This window comes from Sesamum indicum, linkage group LG12 (genome assembly GCF_026168435.1).
Source record: "Sesamum indicum cultivar Baizhima isolate 11 linkage group LG12, ASM2616843v1, whole genome shotgun sequence".
Classification (NCBI taxonomy): Eukaryota; Viridiplantae; Streptophyta; class Magnoliopsida; order Lamiales; family Pedaliaceae; genus Sesamum; species Sesamum indicum.
In genome coordinates this window covers 18,241,799-18,264,837 of record NC_142668.1, presented here as the reverse complement: position 1 = coordinate 18,264,837, position 23,039 = coordinate 18,241,799, and the positions used below count along the sequence as shown (strand labels likewise).

Below are 23,039 nucleotides of genomic sequence, written 5' to 3'. Positions count from 1 at the left end.
GTATTACTTTATTATACTAAAAGGTTTTTTTTTAATTAAGAAAATTTTAAATAAACTTAAAATGCAAAATTGTTAGGAAAAAAATCTTTGAAGTATATATATAATATAAGGGTAATATTGTCCAAAAAATTAATTATAGGGAGTAAGTGTTACATTCGTCAGTTTAAGGGAATAAATATTACATTAAAAATAGTTCTAAAGGGGCAGAGTGTATTTTACCCTAATAATAATAATAAATTACCGTTTTAGCCCGAAATTTCAGTTTTGGCCCATGTACGAAATATGGGGAAGATCTATAAGAATACATTTGGATAATTTTTAATTTTAATTGAATTATTTTTTTTAATATTAATAAATTTTAAATTTTTTTAATATGAATTATTAAAAATTATTTCATCCAAATATTCCTCTCAAATTGAAATGTAGTGTATGAAATATAATAGATTTTAGATACACCACGATAAAAGTAATTAGTTTTAGAGACTTGTGTTAATATAATAAGGTAGATAAATAGAATCGAGTAAATTTTTAATTTATATTTATTTTTCTAATTTAATATTGTTAATCATTAATTGAGTGGATTGTCATTAAATTATACAAGCCAATTTACCGATAAGTTCATTAATATCGAGTGGAGATAAATATTTATATTATTACTATATATTATCGAGCGATAAATTACGTATATTTTTATAAAAAGGATATTGAATTTTTGTTTATTTCCCATATCATATGAATATATCAAATATATATTCTTGATTAATATAACTGTGTAAAACTAAGTGATATTATACATTAGTAATCTTATTCAATTAGATGATATAAATTAATTCTCTGCCGTATTCTCGATTAATATAACTGGAAATTATTATTGTTTGACTTCCCACAAGGGACGGTGTGGGTAAGTCCCCATCTCTCCTTTTTAAGAACCCTAACTTCTTCTCATAGGACATTTGTTTTTATTCAATATGAAAAGCTATTGTTTATGACACGTCCCATTTCCGTAAAAGTTGTATAAAAGGCATTTATTGTTTGAATGATAAGCTTCACAAACACTACTTTGTTAATAGTGATTTTCTAATTTCATTTAAATCTTTAATGTGATGGTTCAAGATTTTTTGTAAAAATGTTTTCAATTCTTTTACCATTCAAATTATAGACCAAAGTATGTGACTTTTATATATGGGTTGTATCGATCTGAGCTCGTCTCCCACTTGAAATCGACTATATATAGACGAACGATGATGATCTAATCACTATGAATCAATGACTCGTGTAAAATTATCAGGATTTTTGGCTAAGCTAATAAACTCTTCAAAACATCTTATAAAATATTTGAGATCTTATAAGTGTAAAAAAGGTATTTGGCAATTTTTTTTTTTAAATATTATAAAATCTCAAAATAAGATGTTTTAAATCTTATATGCTCTTTAAAACAAATTAGCATTTTTAACTTTTTTTAAAATATATTTTTAAACTCTATAAGATTAATATGTAATTAGATAAAAATATCCTTATACACACACAACCACATTCTCTCTCTTTTCTCTCACACACACACACACTCTATAGGATATTAAAAAATTTTATGTTTTAAATTTAAAATTTAGAAAATGCTTCATTATTTAATAATAAAATATTATACATAGTTAAATAAAAAAATTGCTATTCAAATTATATTTATTTAAAAATATATATTCAAAATATTATAAATTTTACAACTAGAAATAGTCATTGATAAAGAAAATATTAACTATATATCTATGTTAACATTCGATTAGCAAACATTTTTAGGTAATAATTTTTTTTTGTAACAATAATTATCTTATTTAGAGTTAAATTCATGTGAACTATCTATGAAATTATTTTAAAATATTTAAATATAAAATATGTTAAGAAATAACAACTTATTTGATTTTAATGGTAATATATATATGTTCTTTTTGGTCATTTTACCAATAAAGACATATCATGCTAAACACCCTAACATCTTATAAAATATTTCCACATCTTATACGCTTTAAATCTGAATTTATTCAAATATTTTATGAATTTATTTTTAAAATAAGATCCAATATTTTGTAAGCTTTTAAAACATCTTATAAGACGTATAAACTTATAAGATGTTCTAAAAAAGCTTAGCCAAACATCCTCTATATAACCTATGATACTTTCAATACTACACCTCTATTCCCCATGTACGATTTGTGAATTGCGATAATTGATATTTTTTTAGGACCTTCATACTCCTCATCTTACTATCTTGTTGATTTAAACATTGCAACTCACAGTGGGAGCATTTCCAGTACGATTTTTACAATTTATTGTATTCCAAGTCACATGCGATTATTCTTACTTATCTAAATAAATTTGGAAAATTTATTATTTAGATTGGATATTTACAGACTTACTAAAAATGAACACAGTTATGTATTATTTAATTTAAGATTACCAATTTAATTATATTGAGTATTGTAGTGTGTGGTATTTTGAAATGATGCAACAATAAATTGGGGGAAATGGGAATTGATATGAATGATCAAGTGTGGGTGAAGTAATAGGTAGAGATTATGAATTATGCAAAAAGGAAAAAGGTAGAGAAAATGGGGTGCATGTTATGTGCAGGGGTGTTTTTGTTGCCATATATACGTATGTGAATATAAATAACAATAAGAAGAATAGAAAACGCATGTGATATTAATTAATTAAAGAAATAAATAGAGAGATAGACAGATTGTTGTTGTCAGAAGTTGAAGAAGGGATATTTATTTCCAAATTGATGGTATTGGTAGGGTTATGAATATATATATATATATATATATTAATAATGTGTATGCATTCTAATTTTTATTTTTCTCCGAAAATACACCCCCTACCCTCCCGCGATTGCAGGTAATATATTTTCCCCTCTCTTTCTCTCTCTATCTATATCTCTTTACGTGTGAGTGAAATTAGTCATGAAATCAAATCCAACTGGAAATCTGGTGGGTATTGGATTCTTGAAATTCACAAAAATTCATCATTAATTACGGTTGAATTTCAGGGCTTTTCTTGAATCAAGATTGTGGCCCGGAGTTCCAGCGAGAGGCTGGGTGTATAAGCTAGGGTTTTTGAGTTGACAGATCTGAGTGCGACTCCACAATTCGATCATTACAATCCATAATTCAACATGTTTTGGCGTATGGCTGGCCTCTCCACTGCATCTCCAGTAAGTGCCCATTTTTTATTTTTTATTTTCCATTTTACGAAAAAGTTTTTTAATCTTTCAGTTGTTTTTGAGATCCAATTTCTTGGAATGTTTGGTTTCGTGGTAATTGGATTTATACCGAGTCGATTTCCGTTTCTTGGAGTGCTGTGAGATTTGATGAGTTGTAATAAGGTTATTGATAGTCGAGAAGACAGTGGGTTTTGAATGTGTGATTGCTGTGTCTTGTTGGCCAATGTGATGTGGAGATGTTTTGGTATTAATTCCATTGAAGTCGTCATGATTGAGGCAGATATGGTTGATTTTTAGTCAAACTCGATATTGCCTGCAATCTGTTGAGAGCAATGTAACAGTAGCCAAGTAGAGCAACGGCACGTGGTACCATGTAGGGGACGGAGATAGGTGCAGCACTTCTGGTTGTCGTATTACTAAAATCCCTTCCACCAGTTTTGTACTGTGAACTTTACTATTTTGCGTAAGATCCATGGTCCTTGAGAGCACCAACATATTGAATTAAGACATATCTAATCCGAAGCTATTCAATTTTTCGGAAAATAGAGGAAATCTGGATCCTGGAGAGCTGTTTCAATATTCTTTATTTCTGCCTTTTATGCATTACTGGAGACCCCGGTGCAGGGACATGCCTGAATCAGCTAATTGAGACTTAGGAGGCTGCAGAGTCACTTTATTTGCAGAATAGACTGGTCTAAACTATCTGAAATGTACTTTTGTGCAGTTGATGATTGGTGATCTGTTCACCGTACATGAGTAATTCGTATCTTTTACTTATAATGAATGGAGCGTGGAGTACAGTTATTATTATCAATTTCCTTTGTTTTTGTCTTCATTGCTGAATGTCCTCACAATGATTTTAGTTTCATATTCATCTTCCTGGGCATTTGGCTCCAACACGTGGATTTAGTGTTAATTTGTGTAATGCATATTTGTATACATTGTTGTTGATGTTGTGTTGTGTTCTATTTTCAGAACTGGAAACGAGTTCCACTACCATACTTTTTTATTTATGAAGTCATGTTCAATAGACATTGTTACATCCCATTTGGTTATAATGTGAATTACTATATCTGTTAATTGTTTTATTGATTATATAAATCTCAGGTGGAAACCATTTTAGATAAAGAAAATTTTACACTGGAGGAGCTATTGGATGAGGACGAAATAATTCAAGAGTGCAAAGCTCTTAATGGTCGTCTTATTAATTTGTAAGATCCTGTTACACTTACTGTAAAACTTTTCTTGTGATTTTTTTGCCTTGATCTTATTATATTCAACTTGGGTACTCTTATTTTGCTGTGCTATCTGATAATTATTTTCTGCTGAAAGTGGAATTGAAATAGTTGGGTGGTCATTTTTGAACCTACAGGTTGTCATGCTAAAATACATCTTAGCTTAATAGGCTATGTCGGGTAATATTTTATTGGGTAGCGGATCAGGTAATGGCACAATAAGCGAAAAAAAGGAGCTTGTGATGGGTTGTTTAAAGGGGAGCAGGAGGTTGGTAGTTCGCGGAAAGTATATTTGCTTATATTCAACCAAGTACTTTCTTAGTTACTGATCCTTCAGGGAATCTTAGATTGATCGCTCAAACTTGACAGTTTTAATCCTCCTTTCTAATTGCCAAAATTCGAAGTGGGCTACTTTTATTTTTGGTAATAATGGGAAAGCACAGCCTGCATTTGCATTCTTTCTTTGGTCAGAATATTCAGGATCTTTTTGACCTTGCAGCAACTAATTTTATAACAATCTTTGTTGCAGTTTGCGCGAGAAAAATACAGTAAAACAACTGATTCAATACATAGTGGAAGAAGCTCCAGTGGATGCTGAGAAACAACGAACATTCAAGTAAGCTTGCGCGGTGGATGGTTCTTAGCATATCTATATTGCCAGGCTGCTGAGTAATGTGTTCAGAAGAGAAGCTACTGATCATTAACTTTCCTTCTTTCTGCCTGCAGGTTTCCTTTCATCGCATGTGAAATTTTCACTTGTGAGGTTGATATCATACTCAAAGCTTTGGTAGAGGACGAGGAGGTGTGGGCTTGTGAGAATTTTCTACAATTTGTTGGACATTTTCAATTTTGAACTTTATTGGTTACCTCCTATTTTTGGTTCACAGTTGATGGACCTGTTATTCTCCTTTTTGGATCCTGAGCGCCCCCATGGTACTCTATTGGCTGGTTATTTCAGCAAGGTATGATTTTTGATAGCTTGATGCATATAAGCATGTTTTATTGCCCAACTACCCCAAGCATCGTTTAGAAGATACCAGATACAAAGAAGAGGCAAGAGGAAAGATATTGAAATCTGGATAGAGATGACCTTTATATTGAGGTTGAGCTGTCAGCTTTTTTGTAAACATAACACATTTCTATGTTGAAAGTGCATTTTTCCTTTCTATTTGGTCAATAATGGCTCTGTATAATTTTGTTTACCCCTTGTTTATGTGGTTGGACTATCAGTTTTATTTTTATTTCTGTTAAGGCAACATGTTTACATGTTTATAGTCAATCTTGCTGCCAAAGTGAACATTAATAGCTCATTTATGATTTTGCTTTTCCCTTATGTTTGTGTTTGAAAAATGTTGCATATCATTTACCTAATTGCCCACTTTGTGTTTTATTTCATAATTGCTTATCGTTTTTCTAAAAATTCTTTTTACTGCTGTAACCGTCAATTGTTCCTCATGTTATAACAAAAGCAATAGAACTATTATCAGAAGCAGGCCTGTTGCTCAGTATTATAATGAATCACGCTCATTGTGCCCATGTGCCTTTTCCTTTACATGCACGCTAAGTGTATAAATGTCAAGATTATTTGTTTTTTCCATGTTTAAGTTTGAAGTTTCAGTGGTTCCATGCATATTGTATTTGTGTATCCCTGTTTTGTGAGATGGTCTTCTATATAAGTGTACCTCCATTTGCGATTGATGTTATGGTCTGAAGACAGCGATATTGTTTCAGTTTAAAAGAAGATGAGGAAGTAAAGGGCATAAGAAAATTGGATAAAATAAAGAATTTATTTAATGGCAGTCATATTGTTTCACTAGCTATATGTATGAAGTCTTATCATATAACTAGCATTATATATATTGCCCTTCAGTGTCTGTGTTTCCTTCATTTTATCCTATAATTGGCTGCTTTTGCTGCATTCAGATTTTTATCAGGTATCTGATTCTCCATTCTTTATTTGTTAGGTTGTTGTATGCCTGTTGCTGCGGAAGACTACTCCCCTAATGAATTACATACGAGTGAGTTTAATACTCTTCAGTAATCAGCTATCTGATTTTCTTCTGACTAGCAGCATCCTAATTGTGACATATTATCTGGATATCTTTTAACACTCGTTCAGAATGTGGTTATTGGTTTGGGTCTCTGGGAATTGAATTGGTAGTATTTTTGTTTTCAGCCTTCAAATATTTGGCCATCCTCATGATTTAGAACATTTTGTTTTATCCATGCCCTGGGATCATTCTTGATTTATCGTTCATTAATGTCACAGCATACATAGGCCGCGTAGAAGGAACTAGGAAGCTCACGAGCAATCTTTTCTTGCATCCTTTTGAAGGGAGAAGTTGTATTGGTAGTTTATCGGTATTCATGTTCTTGTAAGAAATGACAAGTTTCTGTATGTGTAATCTTAAGCAGCTATGAGCTGCCAATGTATGTGAATATGGTTTGGCATGTTAAGCGATTGCAGGCATTCCAAACTATTTTTTCAAATTGCTGTAGTTTCAGCCATTATGTTGTGTTAACTGTCATGCAGAATTAATGAGTATTCAAATTGCTGTAGTTTTTAAGTTGTGTTCCTCTTGCTGCCAATCCTTAGGTTGAATATTTATCTACCTATTCATTTTTTTCTTTTTCCCTAAATTGCTGGATGCAGAAATTTTTTATTTCTCATTGGGCTAATCCATATGTTGAATGTTTACATATTTGTGTTGCTGCGTACTGTGTTGCATTTAACTGGACAGGAGAGTAATGTTTTATAATGTTTGTACAGGCTCATCCGGATATCATTAGCAGGCTCGTTGACCTAATTGGAATTACGTCTATAATGGAGGTATGTTGGTCAGCCCTCCACTCTCTCTCTCCATTTCTCTTTTACTAGGTAGTTTTGCTTGAAATATTAATAGGCTTATTGTTGAACAGGTTTTAATTCGTCTCATTGGCGCTGATGAACACATTTATGCGAACTATGTGGACTCCATGCAGTGGTTGGAAGATATGAATGTGCTGGAGATGATTGTTGACAAATTTAGTTCATCTGTAAGTTGCAGTAAGCATGTAAAACCTGGCATGATGGGCCACTTCATTTATTGTCTAGTCATCAGTGCTTCTGTTGGACCTTTCTACCTCTTGAGTGGAATGGTTGGAGGAGCCTTCTTGTTTTGATACTTGGCCTCATGAAATTGTAGCAGTCTTGTGTTTTTGCCATGAACCGTATGTTTCTTGTTTTTCTTTGTGAAGATACAATAATAGTCCTCTGGTCTTTTCTATTTTCTATAACTAAGCGTCTAAACCAATGCTATCAGAAAATGAAATTCCACTTTGAGTCCCAAATTTATGCAAATCCTGTTAAGAAATGATCAATATCTCTTTCCGTATTCTCGCGAATGTTTCGTTTTTTCTTTCTTCTTTCTTTCCTTCCCTTTTTTTCCCCAAATACATCTCAGTTAGCTTTGATGTGTATTTGCAGGACTGCCCTGAAGTGCATGCTAATGCTGCAGAAACTCTCTGTGCAATTACTCGATATGCTCCGCCAGGGCTGGCTTCAAAAATCTCTAGCCCGAGGTTGAATTGTTTTTTTTAGATTCTTTATTCTTGGTTCGCACCCTCTTTCTCCTTTTCTCATCTTGATTAGAACCTGGGTGCTCTTGCAGTTTTATTGGGAGATTATTCCGCCATGCTCTGGAGGAGTCCAGGCCAAATTCTGTTTTGGTTAACTTGTTATCCGTCTGTATATCTTTGTTAGATCCCAAAAGGTTAACATCAGGGACATATTACATGTACACCCGCCAAATGACTCATGGCTCAACTGGTGCTGCTAATCCTGAGACTGTTCAAGGCATGCTGGAAAGCTTAGGTCAGTACTTGCCTACTTGGATTTCATTTCTTCTGCTCCACTGAGTGATAGTGAAGGTCATTCTTCAAATTTATATGTTGTAAGCACCACTGTCGATGGGCTCAGTATTACTGTCATGAGCTTAACAGGTTAGCCAAGTATCCAGAGTTTCAGAGGACTGAGTCGGCTTTTTCTACATTTTAATATTGTGTGCATTACATGATAAGTCTATTGATGAACCCACATATCTCTGGATGCAAATAATTTTGTTTGCCTTATGGATAAAGTACTTCAACTCTGATGACGAAAGTGACTGGTGGCTGCAAACAGTTGAGATAATAATTAGTTAAAATAAAGGCCTTTCTCTCCCAGCAATTCCAAAGATGCAGGCTGAGTCGGAGAGAGGTAGTGTTAGTGATCTAGTGCCTTTAAAGAAACATGGAGAGAATCAACTTGCTAACAATCGAAGGTTTTAGCCGTCTCCTTTTCTAAATCATTATCTATTTCTAATAAAAATGTATTAACTGAATTATTTTTGTTAAAGTCTAAACGTCTGAGCGGAATGATCATTATTGTGATGTTTGTTGTAATCAAATCTTATCATGGGTTGGCAAGAAGGCAATATACTGGTTTATTGGGCAGGTAATCTGCTCAAGCTTTTGGATATTTCATCCGAGGACCATGTCTTGCTAACCACATATGGCAAATTGCAGCCTCCTCTAGGAAAGCATCGTTTGAAGGTACCTTCGTTATGCTTGCACAAAAAGCATTAACATTTCACGCACTTCTTCAAGTAGGATTGTTTTCAATGCCCTTTCTGGCTGCCGTGCGTTCGTCATATTCAAATCTCTCTCTTTATAAGAGAAATTCATCAGTGCTGTGAACAAAATTTGATTGTGAACCACATTGGTCTTTCAGATTATAGAGTTCATCTCTGTCTTGGTGGCTGTTAGTAGTGAAGTTGCAGAAAAGGAATTGATTCGCCTGGGCGCTGTGAAGCGTATTTTTGAATTGTTTTTTGAGTAAGTTCTCCACATTAAGCATCCGATATTAATCTGTAATGTGGATTACAAACAGTTTGAGTACTCTAATCTCTTCTTAGGTATCCATACAATAATTTCTTACATCACCATGTGGAACAAATTGTAATTTCTTGCCTGGAGAGCAAAAATCCTCAGTTTGTTGAACATCTTCTTCGGGATTGTAATCTTATTGGGAGGATTCTTGAAGCAGAAAAAGACTCCACTTTGGCTGTTAATACAAGCAGGGTAAATCTCTTGAATATCTTTCAGACGGAACTTGTACATTTTTCGATCATATTGTGTATCTCTACCATCATGTACTGTACATGGTCTATTTCTTACTTTTTTGTTTTGGCTTTTTATGATGTCGACGAAAAGATCTGAATTATGCTAGAATCAAATTCTTTCAATATATCTTGCAGCATACTGTACCTGCTGAGGGAAGATCAGCACCCAGGATAGGCAATATTGGTCACCTAACCCGTATTGCTAATAAACTTATTCAATTGGGGAATAGCAACAGCTTGATACAGACATTCCTGCAGGTATATTCTGATCATCATTTTATTTTTGTGAATACTCTCGCTTTTCAATTGGTGTTTCATGAATGCTAAACAAGTGATGCTGGTGTTGGTTGGGTTAGAGCTACTTCTGACTTTTTTTTTTTAATCATAAGTTCCTACTTTAAATGACGTTTATTTCTGTATTGTTGGCTTAAAAATTGATTTTTGTTTTGTTGTTTATATCCTAAAGACTATCACCATGTACATATTCAAGTTTGTATTTAACACACTGAGAAGTTCTCAATGCATCTATGCTGTTAATTGTTTGATTTATTTTCTAATTAAGTTTTCTGCTTATCTTTTTTTTATTGACAGGAGAATAGTGATTGGGTGGATTGGCAGACAAATGTGCTGCTTAAGCGCAATGCTGTGGAAAATGTTTTCCAGTGGGCTTGCGGGTGAGAATTCTTAATTGATTCTCTGCATTGGCAATGCATTTCTTCAGAAGTCTATGATCTATGCATCGATTTGTGGTCCCACATGAAGTGTTCTCTTGTCTATTATGCCAGCCCACAAGTTTCATTGAGATGGGCCAGGTGTCCGTGCATATGGGCTAAGACAAATCTCATTCTTTTGGTCATGTTTTAGGCAGCTATGTCATATGCATCTGATGCCATGTTAACTGGGTAAGAGCAAGTTGAGGTCCTGAATGGAGAAAATTGACGTCAAGAAAAAGACAGATTCCAATAAATAACAACTCTTGTCTTCCAGAAATTTTAACAGATTTAACCCCAAAAAGAATAAAGAAAAATCCTTAATCAAGATGAATGTTAAAACAAAGGTAAGAATCAATAAAATTGGTTAACTGGTAACAAGTAAGATCCTAATTGTTTGTTTATTTGCACATCTGTAAAATAAGTGATGAGTTTGTGAACGGTGCTTGTTCTTAGTTGGCAGAGAAGTCTCAATAAGTCAAGATTCATTGGCTGTTACGTTATGCCACAGGTGCCATAGGCTTATTTCCCATTCGTCCTTATTCTGTCAACAATGGGTTTCTTCCATTATCATTTGTGTCGGCTTTAGTTCTCAATTACATCCATCCGACTAATGCTGTATTTACTTCCTAACTCGCATTATGGATGTACCATTTGTATTGCTTTTGCAGGAGGCCAACTGCACTACAGGATCGAACAAGAGATAGTGATGATGATGATTACCAAGATAGAGATTATGATGTTGCAGCTTTGGCAAATAACTTGAGCCAGGCCTTCCGATATGGAATCTACAGTAATGATGATATTGATGAGGTTTGTTTTATAATTTCTTTATTATGTTCTTGTTATTTTATGTCACACAAGGTTAAAAAGTTGGGTAGAGGCTGAAAGGACTGAAGATGTCAGCTTTGAACTTTTAGTTCTGTAGTTTTCTTTCTGCATATAAACAATGTTACCTGTTTGTGTTTCACAGGCTCGTGGGTCTCTCGAACGAGATGATGAGGTATGCACATGATTGCTACGAGCATTTTTCCTAGTTTTTAGGTTGTTAGATTAATTATGGTGATAACTTGTAAATGACCTCTATGATATGAAATGGCGAAGTTAATTGGTTTAAGATAAGTCTGCTTTTGCATTATTCATTAATCTCTCTATCAAATCCCAAAGGCTTCTGAAACATTTGTTTCAAAAATAAGATTTACCTTTTCCATCATCTTCGCAGCGACCATGATGGATGGTTGGGCTGGGACTTAGTCACAGTGGACACATTCACAAAGGCAACATAATGAAAGAGATAGTAGGTGGAAGCTAGTGAAACATGGCAGTCAATTGCAGACGTAGATGTTCTACTTTTTATATAGAAATCATATTTTATGCAATAGTCCTCAACATAACTGAGAGACTGGTGCAGTGTGGATGAAAAGTTTTCTGTTCGTGCAGCATTTTGAAGTAAATATTTGAAGTTTGTACATGTATCCAAGTTGCATATGTAGATGGCTATGTCTATTCCAAGTTTCTGCAACATTTTTACGTCCAATCCTCTCTTCTCTTATCTTTAGAAGCTTTTGGACTATGTAAAACAACATTATGCACATCTATAAGTTCCTATAATAATTTTTTTCAGGATGTGTACTTTGACGATGAATCTGCTGAAGTCGTCATTTCTTCCCTTAGGTTGGGCGATGACCAGGAAAGGTAAGTGACTAGACTCTTTTGGTTGGATTATCGTCTGTACTTTTTTTGGAAATGAAGATTAAGTCTGCTATTGTGGAGTTGGTATCTGTTAAAAGTTCTTCCTCAGTTATTGCCTCCACAAGTTTGGAAGTTGGTCAAGTTTGAGAGCACACAGCTTTTCATGTTTTTCATGAACACATCTAATATATCATCCTTAGTTTCATTTGAAATATTCATTAAAATGAGTGAAGTTAAAGTGGATAAAATGGTTCGACATTTCATTTTTTCTATTCTGGTTGAAAACTAATTTCTAGAGGCTTGCAGTTTATTTTTCTAAAAATGTCATGACTACGCAATTCCGAGCCAGTCTAAGTATCACCTATAGTGCTTGCATTTTGATGTGTTCTATTGGTCTTTGATGTGAATTCTTTGCTTGGCATGATGTCCCTTGAGCCTATTTGTATTCTCTGTTTGCCACTTGTGGTTATAGCTTGACTTTATCATGTTTCAGTGGGTCTCTTTTTACAAACTCCAATTGGTTTGCATTTGAGGGTGAGAGAATTGTTGATGAGCATTCATCTGGTTCGACTGCTTCCTCATCCCCCAACACTAAGGACACTAAGGGGCATGAAGGTGTTGGAGGAGCTGATGATGAGGATTTGGCAGACACTGCCACATCCGAACCTGTTCAAGAGATACCAACTTTAGATGATAATGCTGAAATAAATGCACCTAGCAAATTGTCAGAGGGCTCCAGAGAAACTGAAACCAGTGGGTCTGACAAACCACCTGAGTGGGTTGAGTGGAGGGAAACTTCTGGTTCACTTGAACTTCCTCCTACCTCGGATTCTTCTAACACGTCCAGTGCAGCTCACAAACCACCTTTGCCCAATGGTGAGCTAGAATTGGAATTAGAAGATCAACCTGATGATGTCGGACCAGATAAAACAGTTGCTTCCCCAACTTATGCTGATGCGCCTGCAGATAATTGCAAGACTGATGGTGGGGGGTCACCTGATTCAAAAAACATTGATTCTGTTTCCAGTCCTTCACAATCCACAGCGGTGGCTAAAGCGAACCCAAGCATTGGAGAAGTAGATTCTCATGCTGAAATGGAAGACTCTTCTGGACCTACAGAATGTGAACAGAAGAATTAATTGGGGAGTGTAAATTCTTATGCTAAGTTGTGTCAAGATGAACCTAGCACTTGTGTTGAAGAGGTGGGAGGAATGACCCTGTGAATGGTGCTGTTCAAGTAATGTACCCTACCTTCTTTGTTATATGGGTTGGATCGAAGCCTGATGGTTTTCGCCCTATTCCGACCTTTAGGCAACAAAGTGCTATCAGCTCGATTGGAGCCTAACAGCTACTGAATCTATAGATCTGTTCTTTTTCCCCTCCCTTTTTGTATTTGTACTGCTAGGTAAAACCTGTCTTGCTGTTCAGACGTTTATTGTATGTTCACAAGATCTTGTTTATACCTTGTAGTTGTTTTACTCTTGACAAAGTGGCATCAAAAGATTCCTTTCTTAAGTTGTCAAGTGTTCAACATTGAGGCTTGGGGAGGGGGCATCTGTATTCCTTCCTGTCTTGTGCAATTGTGTAGGTTAGAACTTAGAAGCAGGGTTCATGTTATAAGGCTATGTAAGGCTAAAACTAGTGCTTCGATCATACTATTATCAAATTTGGTATAGCTGCTTCGTCACCTAAATGGGTAAATTCTTTTCATTATTGGAGCTCTAATGATCATGGTGCAGATACAAAAAATCGTTTAATCTCTAATTTTAGGATTATTATTTAGACACCTTTAAAAATATTTTTTTTCTGGAAAAAAGTTTGAAATTACATTTGCACTCTTTAGGATTCTCGTTGTGCGTTGTGATTCTTCCTTTAAAATTTAGATGAAAAATATTAATTTCAACTAAAAAAATTATATAAATTTTTAATTTACACTTCACTCCGCATCCCATATGAATTATTAACAATAACTAATTTCTTCATTCATCAATTAGTGATTTTCATTTAATGATAATAATTTAAAATTAATATTTTATTAAAATTTATCCTTTTGATTTTATGTACATTATTTTTATCCTTTACAAGTATAAAAATATTATTAGAGTAGTTTTATCAATAAATTATACAAAATGCTAAACAAATGATAGAGTCAAAAGTTTATGGAAAAAAAATTAGATCAGTGCTTTCCATAGAAGAGTTACACTTGTAAATAAAAATTAACATATGAGGTGCAAGTGTAATTCAAAATATATATATATATATATATATAGGGAAAACTAAAATTTTGCATTTTTAAAAAGAGTGCAAGTGTAATTGACCCATAACTTTATCCCTCAACTAGAGTAGGCACAATGCATCAGAATAGGAGGAAATGATGTATTATATAATATATGGACAAAATAAAATAATATGCTTAACCTAGTAGAGCGAACCTAACTCTCAAATTCGCTAAATGCTAAACTGTAATGACATTTTCAAATTCCCAGATCAGCAGTTGTGATAGTCAACTTTATAACTATACCAGTCCATCAGACAGCGTTAGAATCTGCCTCCAGGCTGCGCCTCTTCTTCTTTCCTTCTCCATGCCTAGACCTCCTTGGAGCCTCGTCCTCACTATCACTTTCATCATTCCTGTGGCTGCTTCCAGCGCTATAATGATCCTGTTGAACTTTTGCTCTCTGCTGATACTGACCTTCATCGCCAGCAGAGCCAGCCATCTCTTGATCCTTCGCATGAGCTGAACCTTCATTCCTGTCACTAGTTGGTGCTTTCTGATCTCTCTTAGCTCGATTAGAATTCTGAGAAGGTTGTGTCGGTGGTGGCATATAAAATGGGGCTAGACCAAGTGGTCGGTTAGCTCTTGCTGCAGGTGCGGCACCAACACCCATTCCGCCCATGAAAGGAGGCCTTCCTGGACCCATCATCATGTTGAATCCACCAGAAGGCCGGACAGGGAACATCATCCCTGAGGTAGGACCTGCAAAATCACCAGAGAATCTAGGAGCATATGGGCCCAGGCTGCGGGGAGCCATACCAAAAGGATCAGGCATGGGAAAACCATCAGGGTTCATTGGTCCATAAGAAAAGCCATCACCGGCAACCAAATTTGGGGGAAAACCTCGCATTCCATGGAAAGCACGGGCACCACGTGCAAGAGGCATATGTGGAGGCCACATCATTCCCCTTCCTCTTCCCCTTCCTTGAGCTCCGAAAACCTGTCCAAGGCTTTCATCCTCTTCTTCACTTTCGTCTTCTTCCTCCTCTTCATTCTCTTCAAATGGTACAATATCTGGATTTTCATTCCCATTCTCAAGGTTTACTCCCTTTGCCTTCTCCTCTTCTCGCTTTGATTCTGCTGCCAGCGAGACAGCCTAAGGAAAAGATAATCATTTCCAGTTTCAATTATCTGGTGCCCATTCTAACACCAATGTACAGCAAAATGCACCATAAAGAATAACATAATTGTAATTCTCATCTTTTCAGAAAGCGGGATAAGTAGCATGATGAAGCTACTGGGCTCAGGATGAGTATCAAACCTAAAAGTTTAAGCTTTTGTCAAAAGTCCCTGATACAATTCAGTAACTATTCCAAGGAAAAATTACCATCAGATCACTGTCTGGCTCAAGGTAGAGCAAGGATGCCAACTGCTCACCAACAGAAGGCTCCAGTTCCTGACAGTCTCTACTTATCTGCAATTAGACAAACAAATAATGTCCAAATTGTCTGCTTCCAGACAGATTATGAAAAAACACACAGGAAATGAACGAGCAAGAAAACAGTATCGCTTGCTCAAAATAAGGTTAAAAGAATTTATGACAACAATCTCTAAATAAGCTTAATGACTCTGACATATCTCCTAATGCCAAGGCACAATTCTTTTGTGGCTACTATACCATGCAATGCTGCTTAATTGAAGATATATGAAGTTGATTAATAACTCCAATTACTGCATTAAACGTTTCAAGTGATCCAGATTGCAGAGAAATAAAAACAGACAACTGGTTAACTTAAAACATATATGGACATGTGGGATACACGAGTTTAAAGTAAGTACCTTCACTTGTAAGTTCTCATTGTACGGGTTTCTCAAATGCCGAGTCTTGTTGAAGGACAGTTCACCGAGCTGCAGGCATATATCATGGTTATTTAACTTCAAAATTTATACATTATATATAGAAATATTTAATTAGCCGAAAATACCAAACAAAATGTGGACCTCAAATGCATGATACACTGAGTAGCTGAATTTAGATAACAGTTAAAGTAATCCCAAATCAATATACACTACAAAGTCCTCATTTCTTTTCATACATACATTTTCAAGTAAATATCATGGGCCAATATTAGTAATTATTATGGCAATGTATGGATAATAAATACAAAAGCAATCTATACCATCCAGCATATGTAAAGTAATCTGATCCAAATATCAAGTGAAGAAGAATATGCCTCTACTATAATTAAAAACATACAACACTCATAAACATAATGCCACTGTCGTCAAATGTCAAATAACATAGTGCAGTAACTAAGTTAGACTCATGCACCATCTCTCCTGACAGCCAGCAGGAATGGGGATAGGGAAAACTTAAGGTGTTTTGCATGAGATTGAGAATGCAGCAATTGAAGTTTCACTAATCTAGATCTGCAGTTGCCTCAAACTGTATAATTCATAAAACTTGGCAACTAAGAACAAGATAAAGACATGTAATAGATAAATGTGATGGCAATAAAACTGAGAGAAATAGGTCTAACTGGCTTGTAAATTGTCATAAATACATCCTAAGCATCATGAAAGCTAAGGATATTAAGAAAAGAAATAGGTCTAATAGAAGGCCAACAGCTCTACTAAGCAAGTTGGATGACTTTGTCAAACTTATGCAAACGCAGATTGGTTATGCTGGAAAAAGTTGAGTTAAATCTTCACCATAGTACTTCTAATCACACATTGTCTCCATCAGTCCCTATATCTCAAGCTACTGGAACAATTTTAACCAGAGTATGCTATGCCTCAGAATCTGAGAGTACAGAAAATATGCCCAAAGCTCCAATCATCCCTACATCCAGAGAGATGCTGACAAAAATTACAAGGTTTTCAATAATCTCATAGCAGACAGATTTTATTACTGTTTCCTGAACATATATTAAACTTCAATAAACGTACCAATCATCCTACATCACAAAAAGATGCTGACAAAAATTAAATAGCAAGATTCTCAATCATCTCATTGCAGACAGCTTTTATTACTTATGTCCCTCAACATATATGTAACTTCAACAAACATGCCATATAGTGAGGACCTTCAACCATTTGACAGCAAAATTCCGTCCATAATGAGCACTTCCATGAGTATGCTTCCAGTTTCCTCCACCAACAGAGCCACCAATTCTGGATGTCATCTTTGCACAACCCTAGGAAACAGAAGTAGATCTTTTCTGATGCATAAATAAGTGGACATTGTTTAATACTAAAGGAAAAGCAAATATCCTCTGCTTTCTGACATTTAAGTTATAACATCAAACTGGTATCCACTGTTACTAAAATCAGACCAACCTGAAAATGCCGAGTTTTGTTGACTGAAAAGATCAAAATGACATTATCAACAGATTCAAAAGCTTCATTAAGTTTAGCCTCATTGCTTCTCTGAGTTGCCCATACTCCTTGTTGTACAGACAGCTCCAGATTCTCTTTGTTGCAACTTTTGACGACAAAGTACCTAAAATAACCAGATACACATGGAATACATGTATAAGTGAAAGTCCCGAGCTGAATAATCACTTCTCCTCCCCTTCTTTTCCTTTTTTTTTTTTTTTGGGGGGGGGGGGGGGGGGCGAAGATGGAGGATGAAACTACTAAAGGGGAATGGGATGATAAACAAACAAACTATTTTAAACATTTAAAATAGGTACATTTGCTAAGCATATGAGCCAATGGAAGTCCAAACAACCGAGCAGAGCTCAGGACAAAGAACACAACATAAGGGCGTAATATCAATTCAAGGTCGAATAACTAATATACACTTTTACTATAGTAAACAACTTGGATCTACAAAAGCATACATGTGAAGAATGATAAGAGGAAACTTCACTTCATACCTCAAACATTTGAAATACTAGTTGTAAATGAATCTCCAGCATCTGATGACTAGCATACAAGTTACAATGACAATTATTCTGCGTGTTAAACTAACAAATTGCCTATTTTGTGAGGATCATGAAACCAACAGATTCATAAGGACAGAAATCTCACAAGGATCACCAAGAACTCAATAAGCCACTAACAAGTAACTACTTCAACCAGTAGTAAAAAACTGTATTAAGTTAAGAATCACAAGATTAGTCCAAAATCACAGGTAACACTGCATAATGATAATTGGCAAACAATCATGTAATAAAACTATAATGTGTACGTAGCCCTGCTTCCACCAACAAAGTAACCACACATGCATACACATTATTACATTATAACAATAATATGCAATCAGTAAATAAAGGAACTGAGCTCTTCTTCCACAGGATTTTAATTTGTAAGTCTTATCAAGAAAGACTGATCATTGTGAATTTGTAGCCACATACAGACTTCCAAGAATGTCTTAACTCTTTTACTATACATTTCGTATTAAATGACAACCAAGTCACTGCTTGACTCCGCCATGCCAATATAGCCACGATCAGCATTGAGGACCAATGGTATCTGTGATTCAATGATGCAACAAGGAAAACAAGTGCCCCAACCCACAAATAGAACAGAGAGGATACACACCCATTTTTGGCCCAAGGATTGAATTTTTCGCATATATTAGCAGTTGAATTGAAAATCTGAAATTCCATATTGGGATCAAGTTTTATAAGAGTACTTGTTTCATGCCATGTAAGCATACACAATTCAAACCATTAAAATAGCATCAGATACACACTAGAAATGAGAAGTTCCATAGATGAAGAGAGCACTCAGATTGACTTTCAAGGATCGAAGGTACTCAATAAGTTTTTATTATTTTTTCTTTCATTTGAAGACAATACTCAAAATGGTATTGTTATTTTCTCCAGAAGATGCAAATTTCAGAAAATGAAACCTAGCTGATGTCTAGTATTGAAGATCACCTTTCAGGTACAGAAGTTTTTGTCGTTCAAAAAAGGAAGATGGCAAAAGAACAAATTTATTCCAGAGAGAAAATATAAGAAATTTACTCTTTTTGGTTTTCCCTCATCTCTTTGACCAAGTCAACTAGAATGACTAAAAGAAGGAATACCTTGTTTAAGAGCACTTCTTTTCTGGACTATCAGATTAGTAAGTAACAATGCTAGCTTTCCAAAACTTAATGAGCTTCAGCGCATACAGAGAAGCAATGACAAAGATGATGTCTGTGTTTCTTAATTAAAAATTGCAATAGCTAAAGAACATGCATATTGCTCAAATCAATACTTCCTAGATGTTCAAGATCAGCCAACGAACAAAAGGACATGAGCAAAGATAATTTACATCATCCCAGAGAACAAAAGTAAGGAATTAAACATGTGAAACAGTTAATTACAGCTGCTATGGGAGAAAATCTCTTAAAAAGACTTCAACAGGTAAATACATGAACTGCTTTTGCAACCTAATTAAAGGCCTTGTTCTGAACACACCTAGATGTTCCTTGGGGCAGGGATGTGGCATTCCTACTAGCTTGATTTTGCTGGCTATTGGGAAGATTCTGTAATTGACCCTGGTTTCCAGTCTGCTGAGATAGCTGTCCTTGTGGGGGACGAATCAAATTACCAGACTCTGTCGTGCTACCTTTTGCAACTTGATTTGCTTCATTTGGTCCCTGTGGAAACTGGGACTTCTCTGTCTGCTGGGCATAATTTGCATTACGGTTTTGAAAAAATCTGTTGCCATAGTTGTGTGAGGATTGCTGAATCTTCCGAAGAACCTCTTCAACGGGAGGTGGAGGTCCAGGCAGTTTCGCATGCCTATATCTACAATCAGGACCATTTGGACAAAATCCTAGTTTATACCTGTAATATTCCAACCCCAATCAGAATAATTACCGTTAAAGGGCTTATAATTCAGACCATGAAAACAAAGACGTGACGATGTAATCATTTTGTTTTCCTCCTAAGCCAATATGAATGGAGGATGTTTAGGGACAAGAAACAGAGAAGATGACATATGACAGGCATTGTTTGTTGCATAACAGGTGAAATTCTACTGGCTCCCCTGCACAATGAACGGAAGCATTTACACAAATTTCTAAATTCACACCCAGTGCGGTAGACTCGTGCCATCCATTGCAGGATCTGAGGAGGGCTGGATGCACTTAGCCTTACCATGCAGGGACCCAGTTTTATGGCTCACACTTTGACCTCCAGGTAACAATCAAATGACCAACACTGTAGCACCAAAACCCATAAGCCTTAGGCCATATTATATGCCCCCCACCAAACGTATGATAATGTAGAGGACTATCAGAACTAACTGTTCCATTTATCTAAAAGCATCAAGTGGAAACAAGAGATACATCTATTTACCTATTTATATTAGCCAAAACCGTAGCATTCAATTTCAAAAAAAGGAAGGGAAATACTAGCGCATACATACATATTACACTCCTTTATATCCTCATTCGTGTGTTTATACACGCAATCCTGCTCGCGGCACTCTCCGTAGAGACGAAAAAATCGGCAAACAGGCATCCGCGATTTGTCGTACTGATGAAGGAACCCACAGGCATCTCCTTTCATGCACAGTGATCGCAGCCAGTGCCGGCACACCGTCTGACGGAAACTTCGCCTCCCACCGCCACCCATCCCCTCCGCTGCCTGCGTCGCCGGCGTGGGGACTGCGGAAGGGTAATTGGCATTGGCAGCCGCGGCGGATGCGGTGTTTGCATCGCCTGATGATTTGATTACGGGTACGGATGCGGTCGGATGAGAGGGACCCGTGTCGAGCCCACCCTCGAAATCAAAGCTTAAACCCCCTTCTCCGTCATCCATATTTATATATATACAATAATTATATAAATAGAAATTAAAGTAAAAAAAAAAAGAGGGGGCTACAAGTACAGTGTAGGTATATCTCTCTCTTCTCTGTGTAGGTATGTATGTGTGTATGTATGGGCTGAGAAATTCAGCGGAGGAGGAAGAGGTTTTGGACACACAAAGGAAGAGGTTATGATACTAAAAGGCAATAATCAGGAAATAAATCGAGAAAAGGAATAATTACACTCCCCCACTAAGATTTGGGAAATTACACATAGACCCCTTGTTGAAAAATTATATTTAACGTGCTTTATATTTGCTTCCGTCTAACAAATAAATATCTTCGTTTGTTAATATTCACTAAATTTATTGATATTAACAAAAAAATTAAATTAGATGGAAAGAAACTTCAAGAGTGCTAAATGTAATTTTCTAAACTATACGAAATTTACGTGTAATTACATCAAACCTCAAGGGAACGGATTGTAATTATCCCTTAAAGAAATTCACAAGAGACCGCAAGTAGAGAGAGAGAATATTCTGGTGTATTTACTAGCTTAAGTCATAACTTGATCGATGCTATCTTGGATGTTACTCTATGCATAATTTTCTATGTCTTTTGATGGGTGAGGACTGAAGTACTATTATTTTACAAATTCGACCCAATTACTTGCCCTATCAAATAACACTTTGGATTTGGGGTGGGATGGGTTGGAGTACACCCGAAACCCATTCAGACAACCCCAAAAAGGATTTGAAACTCGTCCCATATTGATAATTTTGATATCTCGTTTGTTTCACTATAAAACTTGTTAAAATTGGTCTAACTTAATAAATCAGGATCCTTATATGTGTGTGTATATATATATATATATTTTATATTGTTACAAGTCCGTTGAATCTTGAAAAAAAATACTAGCCAGCTACTTGCGACATATGCATATATATGATCTTATATATATAGGTATAACGTTCAATATTTCACCCTCTTATGCTACATGTGAAAGTTAACTTAAAGCACAAGGGCCCCAAAGGAAATTACCTCAATCTGCAGAAGTCGTTCAACGACGAGCTTCGACAGAGGAAAAGAATAGAAGCTGAGACTAACAGAGGAAAGAGAGATAGGGCAGGGGCTATTTGGGAAGAGAAAATTCAATTTGGAATGACATGTTAGAAAGTTGGTGATTAGTACCATACAAAATAATAATAATAATAAAATCAATTATACTGGAGTGGATCCTAATTTATAGGACCGCTACCCATTTTTATTTCCATTTATTTGACCTGAGCCCATCCCATTAAGGATAGTATAGGTTCAATTGCCACCCATTTAGAAATATAGTACATGGTCTTAATGCATGGCTTGGCCTGACTGTATCAACATGACATTTCTGTGCAATTTTTATGTGTAGATGGAAATGTACCACCTTGTGTTTGCTAAAATAGCATCACAATTGTAATACTTACCCCCTTAGTTGGACAAAAATGTCTCTCGTGTTTTGAATAATTATATTATTTTTAATATATGTATATATTTTTATATTTTGCATATTAAATCATCGTCAAATTATTCTTTAATTAATTTTGTTAATAAGAGAAGAATTTAAATTACAAGTGTAGTATAAATTAATATATATAAGTAGATACACAACAAATATAATATAGCCAATAATTCATATATGCTTTTTAAAGAAATTGACAAATATATATGCTTAATGAAAAGTTAATTATTTTTAGGAAAAAATAAATAAACATAAAAAAATTATTATATTTTTTTAAAGAAAATATATTCAAAAAATCATTTAATTACTGATTTTTATCTGAAAAATGAATAGTTAATAACTTAATTTTATTACCAAATTAATAAAATATTTTTATTTTTTGTATTTTTTTTGCACATCCATTATTTGAGTATGTAAAATATAATAATATTCAAACTATTTATTTACTAATTTTCTATTACTCCATTATAATTAAAAAAATGAAGAAAAATAAAAGACTAACAAAATTGTCGGATCGAATAAATTAAAAAATAAACATGACCAATTACTTGCAAATATATATATATATATATATATCA

The 23,039-nt window shown here is 35.0% G+C and overlaps 2 protein-coding genes across 4 annotated transcripts; one reads left to right on the top strand and one right to left on the bottom strand.

Moving 5' to 3' along the window:
- Positions 1-2,740: 2,740 nt before the first annotated feature.
- On the top strand, positions 2,741-13,510 carry LOC105175784 (SIT4 phosphatase-associated family protein). Of its 3 annotated transcripts, XM_088876200.1 has the most exons (20): positions 2,741-2,892; positions 3,044-3,208; positions 4,325-4,428; positions 4,982-5,068; positions 5,179-5,254; positions 5,340-5,414; positions 6,417-6,470; positions 7,223-7,282; positions 7,372-7,488; positions 7,919-8,013; positions 8,103-8,305; positions 8,903-9,024; positions 9,203-9,306; positions 9,387-9,552; positions 9,729-9,851; positions 10,185-10,267; positions 10,975-11,116; positions 11,277-11,306; positions 11,928-11,998; positions 12,489-13,510. In XM_088876200.1, exons 2-20 carry the CDS (start codon positions 3,170-3,172, stop codon positions 13,132-13,134), a joined length of 2,397 nt encoding a protein of 798 aa, XP_088732326.1. In that variant the 5' UTR covers positions 2,741-2,892; positions 3,044-3,169; the 3' UTR covers positions 13,135-13,510. The 3 variants fall into 3 exon arrangements, with proteins under 3 accessions (XP_088732326.1, XP_088732325.1, XP_088732327.1); XM_088876199.1 differs by lacking the exon at positions 2,741-2,892 and having other exon boundaries at positions 2,916-3,208; XM_088876201.1 differs by lacking the exon at positions 2,741-2,892 and having other exon boundaries at positions 2,917-3,208; positions 8,927-9,024.
- An 839-nt stretch (positions 13,511-14,349) lies between these two features.
- Positions 14,350-21,156, bottom strand: LOC105175783 (30-kDa cleavage and polyadenylation specificity factor 30). The gene is made up of 7 exons (XM_011098370.3): positions 20,580-21,156; positions 19,625-19,996; positions 17,550-17,712; positions 17,297-17,407; positions 16,050-16,118; positions 15,598-15,684; positions 14,350-15,366 (listed from the first exon to the last, which is right to left on the bottom strand). The coding sequence occupies exons 1-7, from the start codon at positions 20,972-20,974 to the stop codon at positions 14,524-14,526; spliced, it is 2,040 nt and encodes a 679-aa protein (XP_011096672.1). The 5' UTR covers positions 20,975-21,156; the 3' UTR covers positions 14,350-14,523.
- Positions 21,157-23,039: the final 1,883 nt, after the last annotated feature.